Consider the following 20,728-nt stretch of genomic DNA (forward strand, 5'->3'; position numbering starts at 1 on the left):
TCTTTTCAGAGGGCCAGGAAACCTTTTATAAGGGGAAGCATCACTAGGGGTGTTATTTTCCTGCAGGAGAAGGGGGAATGCGAGTGGTTTATTCACGTTTCCCTCCTTGAGGTTCCTATTAATATGGACTTTGGTGGCAGCCAGCTTAACCTGTGCTTTTGGGGGGATTCTTCTTCTTTCTGAAGTACCTTCCCCCAAAATGAGAAAAACGTTTATTTAAGCATCTTTAGATGTGCAGAGATTTTACTTTCTTGGGCTCCATGATCACTGCAGATGGTGACAGCAGCCACAAAATTAAAAGACGCCTGCTTCTTGGGAGAAGGGCAATGACAGGCCTAGACAGCATCTTAAAAAGCAGAGACATCACCTTGCCAACAAAGGTCTGTATAGTAAAAGCTATGGTTTTCCCAATAGTGATGTATGGAAGTGAGAGCTGGACCATAAAGAAGGCTGATCGCCGAAGAATTGATGCTTTTGAATTCTGGTGCTGGAGGAGACTCTTGAGAGTCCCATGGACTGCAAGAAGATCAAACCTCTCCATTCTTAAGGAAATCAGCCCTGAGTCCACACCGGAAGGACAGATCGTGAAGCTGAGGCTCCAATACTTTGGCCACCTCATGAGAAGAGAAGACTCCCTGGAAAAGACCCTGATGTTGGGAAAGATGGAGGGCACAAGGAGAAGGGGACGACAGAGGACGAGATGGTTGGATACTGTTCTCGAAGCTACCAGCATGAGTTTGACCAAACTGCGGGAGGCAGTGGAAGACAGGAGTGCCTGGCGTGCTCTGGTCCATGGGGTCACAAAGAGTCAGACACGACTAAACGACTAAACAACAACATAATAAAAGGGGCAGAGACATAATAGCTATAACTATCTGCAAATGGTTTTACAAGATGCAAAACTAGCACGTAGTTTGAGACCCACAGATGCAACTCATCTTGTTGCTTACTTATTTTTGGCAGAAAGAAGAAGATATATGTTTAGCTCACCATGCAAAAACTATTTTTCCTATTCTATAGGAAAAGAACTGTCATAGTTGAATGCTAGAATATATAATTAACTTGTCTGAATATCCACTAATTTACCAGGTGCACAAAAGCAGGGGGGACAAAAGGAGTTTTTGCACAAAAGTGACGTCTGATTAAGACACTAATATTTTGCATAGCTGCTGTCAAACTGTCTGTCTGGATTCAAAATCTATTAGAGCTTTGATATCCTGTTCAACTGCTACAGAAAACCAGAGGTTTCTGTGTGGGTGGTTAGGCTGCAGAAAAGGAGCCTCACTCATTGATCAAGAGAGCAGCCCTATGGAAATAGGTTATAACTAACCTAAGAGAAGGATGAAATGGTGAGCACCAAGATCTGTTACTGCTGACTGTGTTAGAAACTCCTATCTATAAGCTAAGTGCCAAATGGCTCCTTAAACCAGGGTTACAGTTAGCAAAACGGAATATCGAGTTGCCATCTTGGGGCCAGACGGCTCAAAAGTTGTATTTTTCAATGTGACTTTTTAGTTCCTGAAATTCATTCTGATTGTGCAGATAAAATATGAGAGTTGGAATTCTACAGGATGTGTTGCTGGGGTGTGAAAACAGTCCAGATCCATTGATCCCCAGGCACGTGCCTCAGGTGCAATCCTGGCGCCTGGACATCTTCCCTTGCTTGCAAGTGGACAATGAAAGGTAAAGGTAAAGGGACCCCTGACCATTAGGTCCAGTCATGGCCGACTCTGGGGTTGCGGTGCTCATCTCGCTTTATTGGCCAAGGGAGCCGGCGTACAGCTTCCGGGTCATGTGGCCAGCATGACTAAGCCGCTTCTGGCAAACCAGAGCAGCGCACAGAAACGCCATTTACCTTCCCGCCGGAGCGGTACCTATTTATCTACTTGCACTTTGAAGTGCTTTCGAACTGCTAGGTTGGAAGGAGCAGGGACCGAGCAATGGGAGCTCACCCTGTCGCGGGGATTTGAACCGCCAACCTTCTGATTGGCAAGCCCTAGGCTCTGTGGTTTAACCCACAGCAGCACCCGCGTCCCCCGAGTGGACAATAGCCAGGTACAAAATGCTCCTGGCGAATTTCAAACGCTGCTGGACAAGACAGAACGTGATTTTGTAGTTTTTTCTCTGTGCTGCATGGTATAAGAATATGCTGTGTTAGATAACAGCTGAATCTACCCAGATTGGGTCTCTGATCTGAACTGCCAAACCTGATTACAAAGCAAGTCTTGGATCTGCCAATCACTCATCAAAGCGGTGGGCAGGGTTTGCAACCCGGTGCGAGTTTCCTGGGCTTGCTTGCTGGCCCTTGCTCTGCCCCCTCTCCCCCTAGCCAATTGGATGCTGGCTGGGGGGGCAGAACGAGGGCCAGGTAGGGCAGGCTCCAGCCAACCATCTCTCCAGCCGGTCTTTGGAGCCAATGCTTCTGCTGTTGACATGCTACTGCCAACCCCACCTGCGAACACATTAGCTGAATGTGAATATCTAACTGCATCTGTAACATTGGCTCAAGCTACACAAGCCTGGCTGGTGGATGTCAGGTGCCAATGGGGAAGAACTGCAGCAGTGTCGGGGCTGAAAGGAGCGCTGTGGCGTGCCGTCAGAGTCGCACATGTTAACCTTTGCATGAAGGCATAACCCCAATAAATAAGTAGAGCTTCTTTTCCTCCCAAAGGAGCTTTCATTTACAGGAGAAAACTGGCAGAAGCCTTTTAGCGTAACAGCTACGGACCATGTCTGGCGGGAGACTGGAAATCATTACAAGGCTGGGGTGGGGAGTAATAAACTCGACAGAGAGGCCCCCAGGCGCCACCTGCTTCCTGCCGCACAGTGTCGGACGACCAAGATTAAAAGAAAGGAATGAATATGCATTGCTGGTTTTAAAATTAAACATTGATCAGGCAAAAAAAGAAAAATGATTCGAAGAAAAGGGGAAGGTGGAATTTTAGAACAGGAACACAGCTCTGCTTCAGATGGTTCAATGAATAATCCATCTGCTCTGCACCAGGCCTCATCAGCACTGATGGCAAAAGAAAATATAAGTAAGAGCAGCCTGAGTCTCAAGGCAAGGCCACCAGCACAGCGCCCTGACAGCAAAGCTTGCCAGTGTTATTAGCTTTACCAGATTCAAACGCAAAAGTAGCCTAAAACAAATATTTTAATGTGCAATGGCATCATTTGCAGTACCTTAATATCCTTCACTGCAAATGGAATATATTAATGGGGGGGATGTTGTTCTGCTACACGCATAGAAGCACTGATAAATATTTGCCAAATAGGCTAAAATGGATAAACACGCTTGTGTGTCAGTGATCTATGCTGCAAATTTAGTAATTAGAAAATCGGGGGGATATTTGCAGCCACAGAGTACAAAAATTGAGAATATGTTTCAGCAACAACAGTGCTCAGTTTCCTTACAGGAGGCTTAGAAGACACACAACCCACAGCTTCATTTTCTAAAAATTGAAGTTGACACTTTTTTTATTAATACTAAATGCTGACGTTTGCGTGTAATAAAAACCTTAATGCAAAACTCCTGAGGAACAAGTTGCCCCTAACTTTGCTTTCACAGCTCAATGATATTTGAAATGAAAACTCTTTATCCCTTTGCTGAAAGTCTGTCTAGACTGTGCTTGTTTACTTGAAAAACAGATTTATCTGCAAGATCTATACTTCCATACACATGTCTCCACTTTATTTTCCAAGAGGAACCGGTTATTTCTCTTACTCTCCTCTGGGTTCCATGTATTAAGATGTCAGGTGTGCTATAGCAGTCTTAACTGTGGTTAAACAAATCCCATATGCACATGGGCAACAAAAGAGAACAAAAATTTCAGCCAGACATAGCAAACCCCCAAGTCAGATATGTCACAAGCTGCAAGAACTGTAGCTTTCAAAAACGTGTTTGTCTGTTTAACTTTTTGTTCATTTTATATATCCACAACAAACACAATGGGATAAACAGACGAATTTACCATCACCAGAATAAAAAGCTTAACACATATACATTATATTCTACGACTTCATTTACTTCTCTCTCTCTCTTACATTTTTTTCCTTCCTTACAACGCATTTTAAAAATGGGAGAAAATCTAAAATGAGGCATAATGGCAAAGAAAATTATTCAAACCTTTTAAAATATAATAAAGAGATTGGATAGAGGCAAACAAGTACCCAGTACTTGTCATGGAATGTGGGACCCATATCTGAAGTTAGTACAGTGGTACCTCGCGTTAAGTACTTAATTTGTTCTGGAGGTCCGTACTTAACCTGAAACTGTTCTTAACCTGAAGCACCACTTTAGCTAATGGGGCCTCCTGCGGCCGCTGCGCCACCGGAGTCCGACTTCTGTTCTCATCCTGAAGCAAAGTTCTTAACCTGAAGCACTATTTCTGGGTTAGCGGAGTCTGTACCCTGAAGCGTATGTAACCTGAAGCGTATGTAACCCGAGGTAGTACTGTAGTGGCAAAAGACACACACCTAAGTGGCAAAAGACACACACCTAAAGAAATCAATTTGTCTGATGTTCTTGAAATAAGGGTTATTAATTGTTGTCAGCCAGTAAGGTAGGGATCATAGTGCTCTAATAACCCTGAGATAACTGGAGACATCGTCTCTGTAATTGTCTCTTTGCTCAGCCTTGTAAAAAGAGAATTGCAAGGGGTCACCAACATTGGCCTCTCCAGATATTGGACTCCCACTTCCATCATCCCTGACCATGGGCCAAGGGGGGGGGGGAGATATTGAGGGCTTGCTATTTGAGATTGTTATTGGGACATTACTGATGTATTTTTATGTCACTTGTAAGCCACATTGAAAGGATGTGTGTCCTGGAAGGCAGAATACTGTATAAATAAGTTAAATAAATGTGTGCCTTTAAAAATAATGTTCTATTTGCACCCACAACACTCTCTCTCTCTCTCTCTCTCTCTCTCTCTGTGTGTGTGTGTGTGTGTGTGTGTGTGTGTGTGTGTGTGTGTGTTGGGGGCTTTTAGAAGGAAAGGATTAACCACCGCAGCCTGGCCCAATCGGAATTGCCATGCCCAACAATCACTGGGTATATTTTTAAAAGAATTAAGACTAGATCAAGTATTTGCATTATCTCCTAGTTTGACCCCATACTGTACATCTTGAAATGAACCTTAAATATGTATCCAGTTTGCGTCACTGGCTGCTTCTTCCCCTAGTTTCCACAATAACATTCTGACAAACAATACAAAAAGAAGCAGCAAATTTGTAGCACTCTCCACTGGTGGTGTTTTAATGATTGAAAGCTTCTGCCCAGAGAAAACAGTGGACTGATTTGCCAGACACAACTGGTGTTTGTGGTATGATACAATTATATTAGATTAGCATGATTTTGACATGCACTTCTACTCTGTGGTTACACATCAAATCCCTACTTTCCTTTAGGCATATTTTGCAAGAAAGCGTGTGAAAGGAGCTCTCCAAAAATAGGAAACAGCGACAGGAAGAGCGCGTCTTGCTGCAAAAATCTGAAGACACCACAGCTCTTGCTTACAAAAGAATATGATGAAGCTGTTTCATGCAGGAAAATAAATGCTAAAATGCGGCACAACAGCAGGGCAAGTTTGGCATGGTTCTGCAGTGAAAAACTAGCAGCTCGTATGCAAGCAGCAAGAAAAAGCTGCAGGACAAAAGATTTCCAGTATAGGAGAGACAAAGTTCTATCATCCAGATTTTCATATTATGTTTTCTTTCTCCTGTGATCCAATTTAGGTTAGGAGGATGAACATTTTAGACGAGCTGTAGTCAATGCTAGTCCTACTCAGAGTCAATCCACTGAAAAGACTAACTTTAAACTGTTAAACCACAGAGCCTAGGACTTTCTGATCAGAAGGTCGGCGATTCGAATCCCTGTGACGGGGTGAGCTCCCATTGCTCGGTCCCTGCTCCTGCCAACCTAGCAGTTCGAAAGCACGTCAAAGTGCAAGTAGATAAATAGGTACCACTCTGGTGGGAAGGTAAATGGTGTTTCCATGCGCTGCTCTGGTTTGCCAGAAGCGGCTTAGTCATGCTGGCCACATGACCCGGAAGCTGTACGCCGGCTCCCTCGGCCAATAAAGCGAGACGAGTGCCGCAACCCCAGAGTCGGTCACAACTGGACCTAATGGTCAGGGGTCCCTTTACCTTTACCTTGCTCTTGAGTAAAACCTAGTTGGCTACAAACTAGGAGTTTTATGGCTGCTATCCCAGCATTACACAATTTACTGGGGAAAGTCTCACTGAATGCCATGTGGGGCTGATGTTCGAGGCAGATGTGCCCAGATGTGCGCAGAATTGCAGGACCTGGGAGTGAAGCCCACTGGACTCTGTTGAACTTCTCAGCCGGCACAAATAAGAGTATATTGCTATTCAAATTTTATGTAAGACTTCAATAGGATCTGAAAGTGATCTTCCTTTATCTGATTTTGTCTACTTCTGTGCATCATTTTTTTCTTCTGAAAATATAAGGTTCTCAGCCAACATTAATATGTGTTCCAAAGACAGAAGCACATGGAATCTGTTGACCCTTACTCTTAATTATGATAATAAAGATTAAAGCACGTTTATGCCCTTCAAGAGATTATGATACTTTAAGACGAAGAAAATCTATTTTCTCCTACAATTCTTATATACCATTTGAAGAGGAAACTACATCCTTCCTGAAGTCTGACTAAATTCAACCACACATAGCTCTAAAATTGACTTTCTTTCACTGCAACAGATTCACAGCTCAGTTATGCAGATGCTGTTTCATTGACTTTAATCGGACAACACCTGGTTAAATGTAGCCAAGAGAAGGCACTTTCTTGTCTAGGCCTGCAGTTCGCAGAGATCCTTCGCTGAGTTGCTCTGCAGTCTGCACTCAGACTGTCACTGCAGATGGTGACAGCAGTCACAAAATTAAAAGACGCCTGCTTCTTGGGAGAAAAGCAATGACAAACCTAGACAGCATCTTAAAAAGTAGAGACATCACCTTGCCAACAAAGGTCCGTATAGTTAAAGCTATGGTTTTCCCAGTAGTGATGTATGGAAGTGAGAGCTGGATCATAAAGAAGGCTGATCGCCGAAGAATTGATGCTTTTGAATTATGGTGCTGGAGGAGACTCTTGAGAGTCCTGTGGACTGCAAGAAGATCAAACCTATCCATTCTTAAGGAAATCAGCCCTGAGTGCTCACTGGAAGGACAGATCCTGAAGCTGAGGCTCCAATACTTTGGCCACCTCATGAGAAGAGAAGACTCCCTGGAAAAGACCCTGATGTTGGGAAAGATAGAGGGCACAAGAAGAAGGGGACGACGGAGGACAAGATGGTAGGACAGTGTTCTCGATGCTACCAGCATGAGTTTGACCAAACTGCAGGAGGCAGTGGAAGACAGGAGTGCTTGGCGTGCTCTGGTCCATGGGGTACCACGAAGAGTCGGACACGACTAAACGACTAAACAACAACAACTGCACTCATCCCTCAGGTGACACCAAAAGGAAGGGCCTTCTCTGCCCTGGGAGAAGTCAGGCAAGCAGCCACCCTGGACTGCTTTCGGGCACTTACTAAAGCCTTGTTTATGTGCTCATGCAATTGCTATGTTATCATCTAGCTCTTAGCATTTGCATTTTCCTACTGTGGATTTCCCATTTTATTAGTTTTATTGCACTGAAAGGTGCGACCGGTGTCTACATAAATCCCGTACGGATGCAGTTGCCAGACAGATACTTTTTGGTCCTCTCAGGCACATAACTGCCTTGTGGGTTTTCTACTGGCACAAAATGAGCTGTTTTCAATGTTTTGTATCACTGGGGGTTACTATTGTTTCCTTGGTATATGTTTTGAATCCAGCACATTATGAGCAGCCTGGACAACACAACAACACTGTGTAAAAATATAACAACTAACGGTAAACTGAGCGAGGCACCCACGGTTATTAATTGCATCCCGTCCCCAAATGAAAAGTCTGTTAATTGGTTGATACAAAGTATATTTTACACAGATGGGAGGAAAGTGACTCCCACCGTTATTCCAGAGCATCCTGAACAACACCCCTGCCAAGGGATCAAGAGAGAATGAGCAGAATGTTGAAGACTGGGAAAGATTGTGGAAAACTGACTTAAAATTTACAGATTGCTCTCTGTTGATGATGTACAGATGGTACATAACACCAGTGCAAATAGGAAGAATGTACAAAACTGCTTCAAATATATGTTGGAAATGTAAGGAAAAAGGAGGGACCTTTTATCATATGTGGTGGGACTGTTGTAAAATTAAAAAATTCGGGGAAATGATATATAATGAATTGAAGAAAATGTTCCAATAAACATTTGTAAAAAAAAAACCTGAAGCCTTTCTGTTAGGGAATTGTAGGAAAAGACCTGCCAAGGAAATTGAAAAACATTTTCATGTATGCAACAACGGCGGCAAGAGTCTTAATAGCACAGGGATGGAAGAATGAAGAAGTTCCGACCAAAGAACTGTGGCAAGAGAAACTGATGGACTACGCGGAATTGGCGAAACTGACATATAAACCACGTGATAAGGACAACTGTGATTTTAAGGAAGAATGGGAACCCTTTACAAAGTACCTAAAGAAACAACAAAACGAACCGGACTCCTTGGCAGGTTTTGAATAAACACTCACAAACTTTTTAGTGATAATAGCCAGTCAGATAAATTAAGTATTTTGTAACATGCAGAGAATAACATTAGTTGATAAACCAGAGAGAGGAGCTGAGGGAAGTCTGGGTGTGTGTGTGTTATTTTATGGGGAGGGGGGGAAATAGGGGGGATTAAGGATGATATGTTTTTTGATAAAATGTTTTGTTGAAATTCCTAATAAAAATATTTTTTTTTAAAAAAAAAGAGAGAGAATGAGCAGAATGATTTGGAAAGTCATCCACGAAGGATCAAAATGTTGCATGTGAACATGTCCTGTGTGACACATGCAAATATAGTTTTCGACTACATTATACAATGAAGATAAAACACTTTCACATGTTTAGCCTGGAAAACTATCAATCTAATCATAAATACAGACATCTGTGTACAGATGGTGACAAACCACCTTGCCAACACTCCCCCCCTCCACTCTGGGTAATTCAGGAGGTGAGACAGGCATGACCTTTAAAAACCTATGTTTACCTAAGCTTTTCTGGGCACGAGTTTTCCTTTCCTTTTGTGATATAACTCTGTGGTTTTAATCTTGTTTTTAGCCACGCTTAAAGATAATTTTACTGAATGTTGTTCGCATTTTTATTGCCACTGAAATTAATTGTAAATTGCTTGGAGATCTTTTTGCTATACCTATTTAAAATTTCTTGAAATAAATAAGAGAACTGAATGCCGAATGAGCAAGTTGTAGCTGCTCTTGCATGCTCTTCAGCCACGAGCTCACTGTGCAAAGAGACCACGTACAACTGAGATCAGAAGCCTGCTTTTTCTTATGTGCTTCACCAGAAACCATTTTTGCATAGTGTGCATTGGCTGGTCTTTGTATCCATCACAAATTTAGCTTCCCCCATTCTCCAAACAGTTTTAAGGTGTTTTAAACTGTGTAGAAAACAACCAAACAACAACTGACATAATTCCCATGCGGTTGCTGCACTGGGAGTGAGGGGCACTGTGATTCTTCTTCAGAAGAGAACCATACGTAGACTGAAAGACATTTATTACCAGCCACATGCTTGAATAAATCATATGATGGGTTGGTACAATACTCACATGAAGAATGTTAGCCCATAAAGGAATTTATTCCAGCTTAGGTAAAGGTAAAGGTAAAGGTACCCCTGCCCGTACGGGCCAGTCTTGACAGACTCTAGGGTTGTGCGCCCATCTCACTCAAGAGGCCGGGGGCCAGCGCTGTCCGGAGACACTTCCGGGTCATGTGGCCAGCGTGACATCGCTGCTCTGGCGAGCCAGAGCCGCACACGGAAACGCCGTTTACCTTCCCGCCAGTAAGCGGTCCCTATTTATCTACTTGCACCCAGGGGTGCTTTCGAACTGCTAGGTTGGCAGGCGCTGGGACCGAGCAGCGGGAGCGCACCCCGCCGCGGGGATTCGAACCGCCGACCTTTCGATCGGCAAGCCCTAGGCGCTGAGGCCACAGCGCCACCCGCGTCCCTTATTCCAGCTTAACGCATAGTATTATTTCAATTTTTTGCATTGAAATATACCTTTTAATGTGCTGGCTGAATCCTTTTAAGCTGGCAATCAGTGATGAGGCTGAACATTACAACTCAAAATAATATTGCCAAAATAATAATTTCCATTCTATTTAATGACAGTTTTGTTCATAATAATAATAATAATAATAATAATAATAATAATAATAATTTTATTGCCTATACCTCACCCTTCTGGCTGGGTTTCCCCAGCCACTCTGGGCGGCTCACAGCATATATTGAAACATAATAAAACATCACACATTAAAAACTTCCCTATACAGGGTTGCCTTCAGGTGTCTTCTAAAAGTTGTTTATTTCCTTGACCTCTGATGGGAGGGCGTTCCACAGGGCAGGTGCCACCACCGAGAAGGCCCTCTGCCTGGTTCCCTGTGGCGTCACTTCTCGCAGGAAGGCAACCACCAGAAGACCCTCTGAGCTGGACCTCCATGTCTGGGCTGGACAACAGGGGTGCTTAATGTGTTTAATTTGTTGGAAGCCACCCGGAGTGGCTGGGACAACCCAGTCAGATGGGCAAACAACAACAACAACAATTATTATTAATCAGTGCTTCTTTTAGGGGATACTAAAGGGTACACAGTACCAGCATCTCTTTTGTTGTTGTTAAAAACTGTGGCACTTACTGTAACAACTTTAGGTAATTTGGATACCTCCTCATACTTCAAATAAATCTCTAAGAAATTTACAATTTTATTGAAATATTTCAAATGCAATAAATGCAATTTTAATACCCACATTGTAAAGCAGCACAGATAAATTATACCAGATCCTCATAAACAACAACCATACTTTATATATGGGCAGGAATATTAGCAAAAGCACTGCCATTTTGCCTTAAGGTTCATTTATTCTGGTTTTCTCAGCAGAAGTTTTGTATTTATTTCCAATTTTTATCGCTTATTTCTTCATGGGAAATGCACAGAGATTAAAATGGGAAGCATCAAAAGAAGATTCTTAACAGACGGGCTGTAAAGAAAAGGATGTAACGATATATTCACCACAAAACAGATGCTACAAACAAGGTTTTGTAGCCAATGCTAGTCCTACTCAGAGGAGACCCAGAGAAATGAATGAGCCTCAGCTAGAAATGCCCATTATTTTCACTGGCACTGCTAGGACAGCCCAAGGTAAAGGGCCGTGCATTCACAGGAATGTCACAGATCAGACACCAAGAGTGTGCCTGAACACACAGATATACAACGTGATCAAAATAATGTTGCTAAAGGATAGTTTAATCTCATCCTCACGGCTTTTATTGAAAACGCAACTTTCCCTTGAGACGAATTAATATCTCATCCACCTGACAGCGACAACCATTTAAAATAGACTTCATCTGTGTGAAGAATCCCACGGCTCCTATGAATGCAGGCGAAACCAAGAGCTCCGGCATCAGGATCAATATTTGCCTCTGAGACACAAATTCTCTTTCTCTCCCTCCACATTCAGTACTCAAAAGCACAAAACAGCCCCTGTGTTTTCTCCTAAAGCCTTGGGAAGGCTGGCGCTGAAGTCTTCTGAAACACTTCCTGGTTAAGATCACTGCTTCCATTATCTGTGAAAGAGCCGGCAAAGCATTTGGCATCCGCACGGCCGGATCCTGAGCATCAGAGCAGCATCCCAGGAGAAGCCGCTCTGGGCCAGGCGGGGAGAGACACTTTGGCTGCCACCCAGGGGCAGATTCTGCAGAAAAGGACAAGATCGGCAGGTCTTCGGGGTTCGTTTCCGGAACCTTTGAAGAAAACCTTCCCAAGTCACACACACACATAATAATCCAGCCTACTATAAGAAGTTTGTACAAATGCAGGAGAAAACATTCAGCTTTCTTCCTTAGCACAGAGAAGAGCCCCCTTCTTAGGGAGCATCTGCACAGATCACAAAATTAGGTTTGGCCCTCCATTAAGCACTTCAGAAAAACAGCCCACCTTGGCCAAAGGCACTTTGCTCCAATACAGCTCAGGGCTGCTATCCCCTTCGCTACAGAGGATTTTTAAAAAAGCGAATCCCCCCTCCAATCATTTCTGAAAAATTATCCCACATTTTTGAAATTTGAAATTTTTTTATGTAATAAAATGTTTTGTACAAATCATGATCCTGGTAGGGAATCAACTTTAAAAAAGAAAAAAAAATTCTTTTTAGAAAACAATCCAGTCTTCTTTGGCAACATATAAAACATCATATATATAGTCTTTTGTTCTAGTGCTAGGCATGCAGCTTATTTTTCTGGTTCAAACTAAAAGGATAATGCAACACACATGGCTGAAATTCTGCCTTTTAATGTCTGACATCTTAAAATATTATTCCGTTTATTTGCAATGTTTATATCCTGCTGTATACTCAAGTATAGCTCAATATGGTTATTTTACGCCTCTAACGTTCCCCTAATAATGCTTTTGAGTATCTACTGTCATTTCTGCTATATTTTTAGCACAATCTTGATATTAGTAATGGAACATACTTTATTTCTCGCACATTTCAGAAGTCAAAAAGATTTCCACAGCAGCAGTAGCAGTCAAAGATAGTGCCGGCCCCAGGGAAAGACAAGTTGTGGCATGAAGTTGAACTGAACTTCTTTTCCTCAACCTGAGTCAAAACTTTTTGAATGTCTTGCAGCGCCTTTTAGGGACCCCTACCTGCCTTTAACCACCAAAGGATTCCCTCCCCCATCCGATTTCTGCCCTCTGCATCAGGTCGCTTCACCCTGTTGCATAGTGGGATCTACTCTGGACAAGAGGAGCCATAAATGGAGCTGAGTTATGAACACGGCTGAGCGATATCAGTCTTTTAAATAACGGTGTATCACTATATCACCAGCTAAACATCATGCTATAGTGATACATTGCTATGTTGAAAAGGAAGGAACATCGGCCCTGCGAGGCTCTGGGGTGAAACTGCCACAGCTCCACCTCCACCTCCTGTGCAACTCCAGGGGCAGGGAGAAAGCAGGCAAGCCTCACCAGCTGAAGGCTTCATCCTGCTCTGGGCCTCAAACCGGTCCTGGACATTGATGCATCGCCCAGGCCTAGTTACAAGCAGGCCGTAAGGGATGTACCCAGTTTGCAAAGCTCGCCAGGCACCTTTGGCAGCCACTTAGGACCAAGCGAAGAAGCCCAGGTGCCAGGACATGCCTGATGTCTCCCCCGCCTGGAGGTGCCTGCCTGGGAATCCATGGATCTGGACTGTTTTCACACCCCAGCAACACATCCTGTAGAATTCCAACGCTCATATTTTATCTGCACAATCAGGAACCAAAAAGTCGCATTGAAAAATATGACTTTTGAGCCATCTGCACCCCAAACAGCAACCAGGCATTCTGTTTTGGCACCTAGCTTATAGATCTGAGTTTCTCCCACTGCCTGTGTGCCTCTTGAGGGTCCCCCCCCCCTTTGCCAGGGGTCCAATCCATTTCCAGCCCCTGCACTTGGCTTCTTGGATCTGAGGCTCAAGCGCCACTTGGGACACGATGAACAGAAGATCCACAAAGTATCTTGAACCCACTAAAGTAAAAAGGTAAAGGGACCCCTGACCATTAGGTCCTGTCGTGACCGACTCTGGGGTTGCGCCGCTCATCTCGCTTTATTGGCCGAGGGAGCCAGCATACAGCTTCCGGGTCATGTGGCCAGCATGACTAAGCCGCTTCGGAAACGCCGTTTACCTTCCCGCCAGAGCGGTAACTATTTATCTACTTGCACTTTGACGTGCTTTTGAACTGCTAGGTTGGCAGGAGCAGGGACCGAGCAACGGGAGCTCATCCCGTTGCGGGGATTCGAACCGGCGACCTTCTGATCGGCAAGCCCTAGGCTCTGTGGTTTAACCCACAGCGCCACCCGCATCCCTCTAACCCACTATGGTATCTTAATGCAAAGGCCCTGTGCTCAATGGAGAAAGCCCAGGTTCCCCATGTGCCAGAACGTTCTCAGGCCCGTGACTGCCAGACAGCTGAAATCCAGAGCAAAGGAAACACACTAAGAAAAAGGCACAGTACAGTGGTGCCTCGCAAGACGAAAATAATCCGTTCCGCGAGTCTCTTCGTCTAGCGGTTTTTTCGTCTTGTGAAGCAACCCTATTAGCGGCTTAACGGATTAGCGCTATTAGCGGTTTAGTGGCTATTAAAGGCTTAGCGGCTAAAAGGCTATTAGCGGCTTAGCGGCTTAGAAAAAGGGGGGGAGCGAAAAAAATCGCAAGACGTTTCCGTCTTGCGAAGCAAGCCCATAGGGAAATTCGTCTTGCGAAGCAGCTCAAAAACGGAAAGCCCTTTCGTCTAGCGGGTTTTCCGTCTTGCGAGGCATTCGTCTTGCGGGGCACCACTGCTTTTTCTAACCTGTGTTGCTTTCATTCACTCATGAAATATACTCAAAAGCCACGTTTTGGCCCTAGCAGCCGAAAATAAAAAATAAAACACTAATATGAAAATTAAGCAACAGACCAAATAAAGAACATGAACCACACACACACACACACACACACACACACAGTAAGACCAAGAGGAATGGAATCAAACCTCCACCTATTAAAAACAAGTCAAAGCTGCCTGGAAGAGTAGGGGAGAGTCTAGGACAGGCATCCCCAACCTGCAGCCCTCCAGATGTTTTGGCCTACAACTCCCATAATCCCTAGCTAACAGGACCAGTGGTCAGGGATGATGGGAACTGTAGTCCAAAACATCTGGAGGGCCGAAGGTTGGGGATTCCTGGTCTAGGAAATGCCTTGATAGGGCATTCACAGCTGGGGTGCTGCCACAAAAAAGGCCCTCTCTGTCTTTCCACCAACCTCAGCTCTCTAGAGGACAGAAGAAACTAAGAAGTCGACTAGAACACAGCACTTTCCCCCCTGCTCCCCCCCCCCGGGGTCCTTCTACAGCCCACCCACCACCAAGGCCTACACACCTGAGCTCAAAGCTTGCTTATGGGCTTCCCAGGAGTAACTGGCTGGCCAGTGTGAGACCAGAATGCAGAACTAGGTGGACCTTTGGCCTCACCCAGCTGCTCTCTTCTGTTCCTGGCTAGCCAAGAAGGCAGGGCATCCTTAGCAAGCCATGGTGGCCAGGAAAAAGCCCCCAGCGGAGTCTCCTTGGGCTGGGCTGGCTGCCTTTTCCCCTGCCCTTCTCTCCCGCTTTGCAGCAGGCAAAAGAAGGTGCTCCTCTTGTTCGAAGCTGCTGCGATTGCTCTATTTGTTCACTTTTTAAAATGCAGTTAAGATAGGTGCCTCCTTAATGCAGGAGCAATCAAGTGCTCCATCTCAGACAGAAGCTCTCTGTTCAATGTCAGAACTCAAGCAGGAATCCTTCTGCAGGACGGTTTAAGCCAAGTGAGGACTCGCTAAGCTTTGAACCCAGAACATTCTGCACGACGGAGCTCCACAAACAGACTCCTTTAACCCTGCACATTTGTGCCATGCCATTCAGTCAGATGATGATGATAATAATAATAATAATAATAATATTTTATTTATATGCTGCCCATCTGACTCAGGGTGGCTTCCAACACATTAAACTATTTGCCAGAACTGCAAAGAGATCACAGGAGATCACCTAGCTCTCTCTGAGCATGGGCAGACTGCCCTTCAGTCCCCGGGAGTTACAAAACGCAGAGGGACCCTCTCCGATTCAGGATGGCAGAGCAGGGCTTCCGGGGAGACTCTGCCTCTCTTTCGCTCTCCCCTTCCTCCTCCTGCCTCCCAGCTTCCCGGAGTGAAGACGCAACTCCGCGGGTGCGAGCTCAGCTCATCCTCCTCCTCGCCAACTGCCCATTCCACGGGAAAAGCGTAACGTGTGAAGGGCTCTCCCCTCCCTCCCCAGACACGCGTTTGAGTTCTCCGAGAGCCTTTCGGACGCGCCCCGCGAGGCAGCCCTTGCCGTTGCCTTGGGGGGACCAGGGAGCCGCGCGGCTGGCCCTGCTGCAGCCCTTCTCTCCCTCCCTCCCCGCGCGCCCTTCCGCGCCCCTCCGCGCGCTGCTACTTCACCGTCGGTCACGGCCAGCTCGGCTTCTCCGTCTCGGGGCTGCAGCTGCAGGCGGAGCGCCTTGGCCCCGGCGCGGAGCAGGAGCGGCCCCTGCGCCAGCTGCTCCTCGCTCACCAGCCGCAGCTGCACCGCGAAGCGCGGCGCCGTCGGACAGGCCGACCCCGCCGGGGCAGCCATGCCGCCTCTTGCCCCGCGCACAGCCGAGGCGGCCGTGGCTCCTCCTCGCGCCAGACCCGCGGCAGCAGCGGGCGGACGCGAGCCTGGCGGGCACGAGCCTGGCGGGCACGCGCCGGCCGGGCTCCCCGTCGGAGGCGCCTCGCGCGGCCACGGAAAGCAAAGCAGCCTGCTTCGCTCCCGCTCCGCTTCCCCCAGCTAAGAAGCCGCGCGCGCGCGCGCACGAGCGCGCCCGACCCGTCCAGCGCAGCCCAAGTTGCGCTCCGTCGAGCTCCGCGTTGGCAGCAGCGACGCCCGGCGGCAGCTCCGGGAAGCGCGCTCTCGCTCTCGTGCGCCCCGCGGGACTGCAGCAGCCGCGCAGGAGATGCGCCTTCTTGGCGGGGGTCGCGGCAGCCCTGGCCGCTCTCCGCGCAGCGCCCTCGGGGGACGGACGTGGCGCAGCAGCGCCGGTGAGGGCGCAGCTGACCTTTGGCTTTCCTTGGCTTCTGAGCTTTGAGAAATGAGGCATGAGAAATGAGGACATAATATAATGTTTGAGGATTGGGAAAGATTGTGGAAGAAAGGGGTCAAGTTCACCGCATGTACTGTGTTAAAGGAAAACATAATGAAAATGATGTACAGATGGCATTTGACTCCTGTAAAATTAGCAAAGATAGATCAGAACTGTGACAATCTATGTTGGAAAGGTAAAGAAAAGGAAGGAACCTTTTATCATATGTGGTGGACCTGTCCCAAGGTGAAAGACTTCTGGGAAAAGATTTATAACGAATTGGAAAAAAATGTTGAAATATACATTTATAAAGAAACCAGAGGCCTTTCTTCTTGGAATAACAGGTTTGGAATTGCCCAAGAAAGATGTTAAATTATTTCTGTATGCCACAACTGCTGTGCGTATTCTGTTAGCTAAAAAGTGGAAAAGCCAAGAATTACCAGCAATAGAAAAATGGCAGATGAAGATGATGGATTTTTCGGAGCTAGCCGACCAAACCGGAAGAGTCCGCGACCAGAAGGTGGAGGAGTATCAGGAAGAGTGGATTAAATTTAATGATTACTTAGTTAAATATGTCAAGTTAAATTAACTGAAAACAGTTTGCAGACACTTAATTGGCTTAGGATTTTATTTATGTTAAGTGTTGAATTGATATGTTTGATTTCATAATGTGAAGATCTAAGGCTGTTAATGTTTACGTTAAATTTTATAAGATTTGGAAAACCATTAAAAGGATATGCAATGAAATTCAACCAAGGGGAAGCGAGGAAGTCACTTAACAATGTTAACAAGTGTAATTTTCAATAAGGCTATGATTTATGTTTGTTTGTCTTATGTGTGTGTGTGTTTGTTTGTTTGTTTGTTTATAATGTTGTGAAAACCCAAAAAAAATTAGGGGGGGGAGGAGAGAAATGAGGCTGGGGGCCAAGAAGGGTTTGCCCCTGGCTGGCGGCCCTTAGGACCAGGAGGGCTCATCCTCCCCCCCCCCCCCCCGGACGCTCCTGCTCTTCCACCCCTGAGGCAGCTCAGGTGCAAAAGACACCTTTGATTTGTTGGCGTGTCTCCTACCTTGTTGGGAAGGCTGCAATGCAGAAGAAAGCAGGAGAGGAGCAACAGAAACAAGAATTAAAATAAATACATGAAGCATTCCATAAATTCTGCAAAGCGAACAGAGTCAATGTTCCAGGTCTGCCTCGGGGTTCATTTTCCCTCTGGTAAACCTAAAGGTAAAGGGACCCCTGACCATTAGGTCCAGTCGTGACCGACTCGGGGGTTGCGGCGCTCATCTTGCTTTATTGGCCGAGGGTGCCGGCGTACAGCTTCCGGGTCATGTAGCCAGCATGACTAAGCTTCTTCTGGCGAATCAGAGCAGCGCACAGAAACGGCATTTACCTTCCTGCCGGAGTGGTACCTATTTATCTACTTGCACTCTGACGTGCTTTTGAACTGCTAGGTTGGCAGGAGCAGGGACCGAGCAACGGGAGCTCACCCCGTCACGGGGATTCGAACCGCCGACCTTCTGATCGGCAAGCCCTAGGCTCTGTGGTTTAACCCACAGCGCCACCAGCGTCCCCCAGTAAACTTAGTTGGGGTCTATAGAATCCTCTTTAGTTTTCCCCCTTCTGGTATCCTCCAAACCTGCTGTACCTGGAGGAGGAAACACCTTGAATGACCCCGCAGAAGAACAACTGATACACTCATAGGAGGCAGCTCCCAGGGGCCAATGGACCCCCAATAAAATGTCTGAGGGGGCTGCATCTATAGATTATGCAGAGTGGGACTCCCCCCCCCCTATTTTTTTTTATTCAAGTTGGTACCCCTGATTGCACTTCAGAATGTGTGTGTGTGTGTGTGTGTGTGTGTGTTGCTACATTTTGGTCTGGGGATGGGGAAAATAAATAAGAGAATGTGAATTTACATGCCTCTTATAAAATTATCTACACTGGTATTTTTCTTAGGACACTATTTTGAAAAGTGCTAGATTATAAATGCACCTTGGCATTCCTTCTGGGGTGCTTTCGATCATAAAAGGGTCCCAGTTTCATACAGATTTACCAAGGAATGCCCTAAATTCCTTAAACCTATTTTAATGCCCCCCTAATATTCAATACAGTTTTTTTGAGAGTGGACCCTTTGAAATTAATGGGCCCAAAGTAGTCACATCCATCAACATCGTTGGGTCCATACTGCATAAAACTTAGCTGAATACCACCCTGGGTTCCAAAAAATGGAGAAGGAATTATTTCAGTTATCACCCTGGAAAATGCTTCCATGCAGATTAAAAACAAATAACACCTAAAATCAATAGCAAATGGAACAGAGTCACAAAGAACCAGTGTGTGCGTTTTGGAAGCCTCCCAAATCCAGACCCATTTTTTTTAGACTTCAAATGAAACAAATAAATTCTTGGTTTAAATTGGTGAATTTTATTTTCTAGTGCTTGGGTGCTTGGCAATCTCTGTTAGACCATTTCCCTTAAACAGTCTGTATGAAAATAATTGCCCAGGAGATGTCACTGTTAAGGTGTTTTCATCTAGTAGCTTAAAAAAAAAGAACTAACAACAAAATCTGTTAAGTGAAGCGTTCTAGAAGTGGTTAGTTATCTTTCAGGCCAGAAGGGGCACTGACATTATTAAAACCCACACTGGAAAAACCTACGGTGCAAAACAGCCCTAATTAGTGACTATCTAGGGAGCATCTTGCTATTAAAGTATTATGAAGGTAATTTTGGGTCCTAGTCTTCTTGAGAGCAAGGGTATACCCTCATAAAAAAATGCTCAGGGTATTCTATCCATGCATAATATGAAACGCTGTAAGAAAAACATACAAAAATCTGCATTTGTAAATTAACATGGAAGCATCAGCCGGCTATGCTGTATTAAATAGCAAGTAAAAAATATATATTCATGTGTTATGCAGCTAATAGGAATTGGAAATAGTGAAATGAAAAATGAACAAGTACTTGTGCTTGACTAACTGCTGTTAGTCAAGCAGTTTTCTACTGAGAAACTGCTTAGCCAAGGGCAATACCTCTCAATATGGTTTGGAGAAGTTTTTGGCTTCTGCTGACTGGTGCAGTGCGATTCCTGCATTTTAGGCAATGAACATCTCCCCTGAAAGGCCTTGCAGGCACACCAGAATGAGAAGGGAAGAAAGCCGCCCTAGCATGGAGGGACTGTATAATCAGTTTGCCTTTTTCACACCATGCACTGATAAAGAAGAAGAAGAGTTTGGATTTGATATCCTGCTTTATCACTACCCGAAGGAGTCTCAAAGCGGCTAACATTCTCCTTTCTCTTCCTCCCCCACAAGAAACACTCTGTAAGGTGAGTGGGGCTGAGAGACTTCAAAGAAGTGTGACTGGCCCAAGGTCACCCAGCTGCTGCATGTGGAGGAGCGGAGACGCGAACCCGGTTCACCAGATTACGAGTCTACTGCTCTTAACCACTACACCACACTAAAGCAGATCATTGTGCTCAAGTCCTTGTCTCACCAGCCTCCTGGGCTCTCCTGAAATGGAGGAGCTGCAGTTCTGTGCGGTGGAATTTTTCATAGGGAAAGTTAGGGCCAGAGGTGGCAGCTTGTGAGAGCAATGGGGGGTGTGCACGTGATGTCTCATGTGCCTTTTAAATATGAATTTGACTTAACCACCATGAGATTTTTATTTATTCATTTATTTCTATACCTCCCTTCAGATGTCAGGGAGATAAAGAATTACACAACTTTTAGAAGACATCTGAAGGCAGCCCTGTATTGGGAGGTTTTTACCACTCAATGTTTTTATGATGTTTTTAGATATGCTTTTAAGCCAGTGTTCCCCAACCCTGGGCCTCCAGCTGTTTTTGGACTACAACTCCCATCATCCCTCGCTAGCAAGATCAGTCGTCAAGGATGATGGGAATTGTAGTCCAAAAACAGCTGGAGGCCCAAGGTTGGGGA

The 20,728-nt window shown here is 45.5% G+C and overlaps 1 protein-coding gene across 3 annotated transcripts in view; it reads right to left on the bottom strand.

Annotated features, from left to right (window-relative positions):
- LOC114587458 (histone-arginine methyltransferase CARM1-like) overlaps nucleotides 1–16,491 on the bottom strand; it is a 56,406-nt gene extending 39,915 nt beyond the window's left edge. Inside the window, exon 1 of one of the 3 annotated variants that reach the window (XM_077921544.1) lies at nucleotides 16,128–16,491. In XM_077921544.1, the coding sequence (XP_077777670.1) occupies nucleotides 16,128–16,302 (175 nt within the window). In that variant the 5' untranslated portion in view covers nucleotides 16,303–16,491. The remainder of the gene's footprint in view (nucleotides 1–16,127) is intronic. The other 2 variants (XM_028711714.2, XM_077921543.1) reach the window with 2 other exon arrangements.
- Nucleotides 16,492–20,728: the final 4,237 nt, after the last annotated feature.

Source organism: Podarcis muralis, chromosome 17 (assembly GCF_964188315.1).
Source record: "Podarcis muralis chromosome 17, rPodMur119.hap1.1, whole genome shotgun sequence".
NCBI classification, from domain to species: Eukaryota; Metazoa; Chordata; class Lepidosauria; order Squamata; family Lacertidae; genus Podarcis; species Podarcis muralis.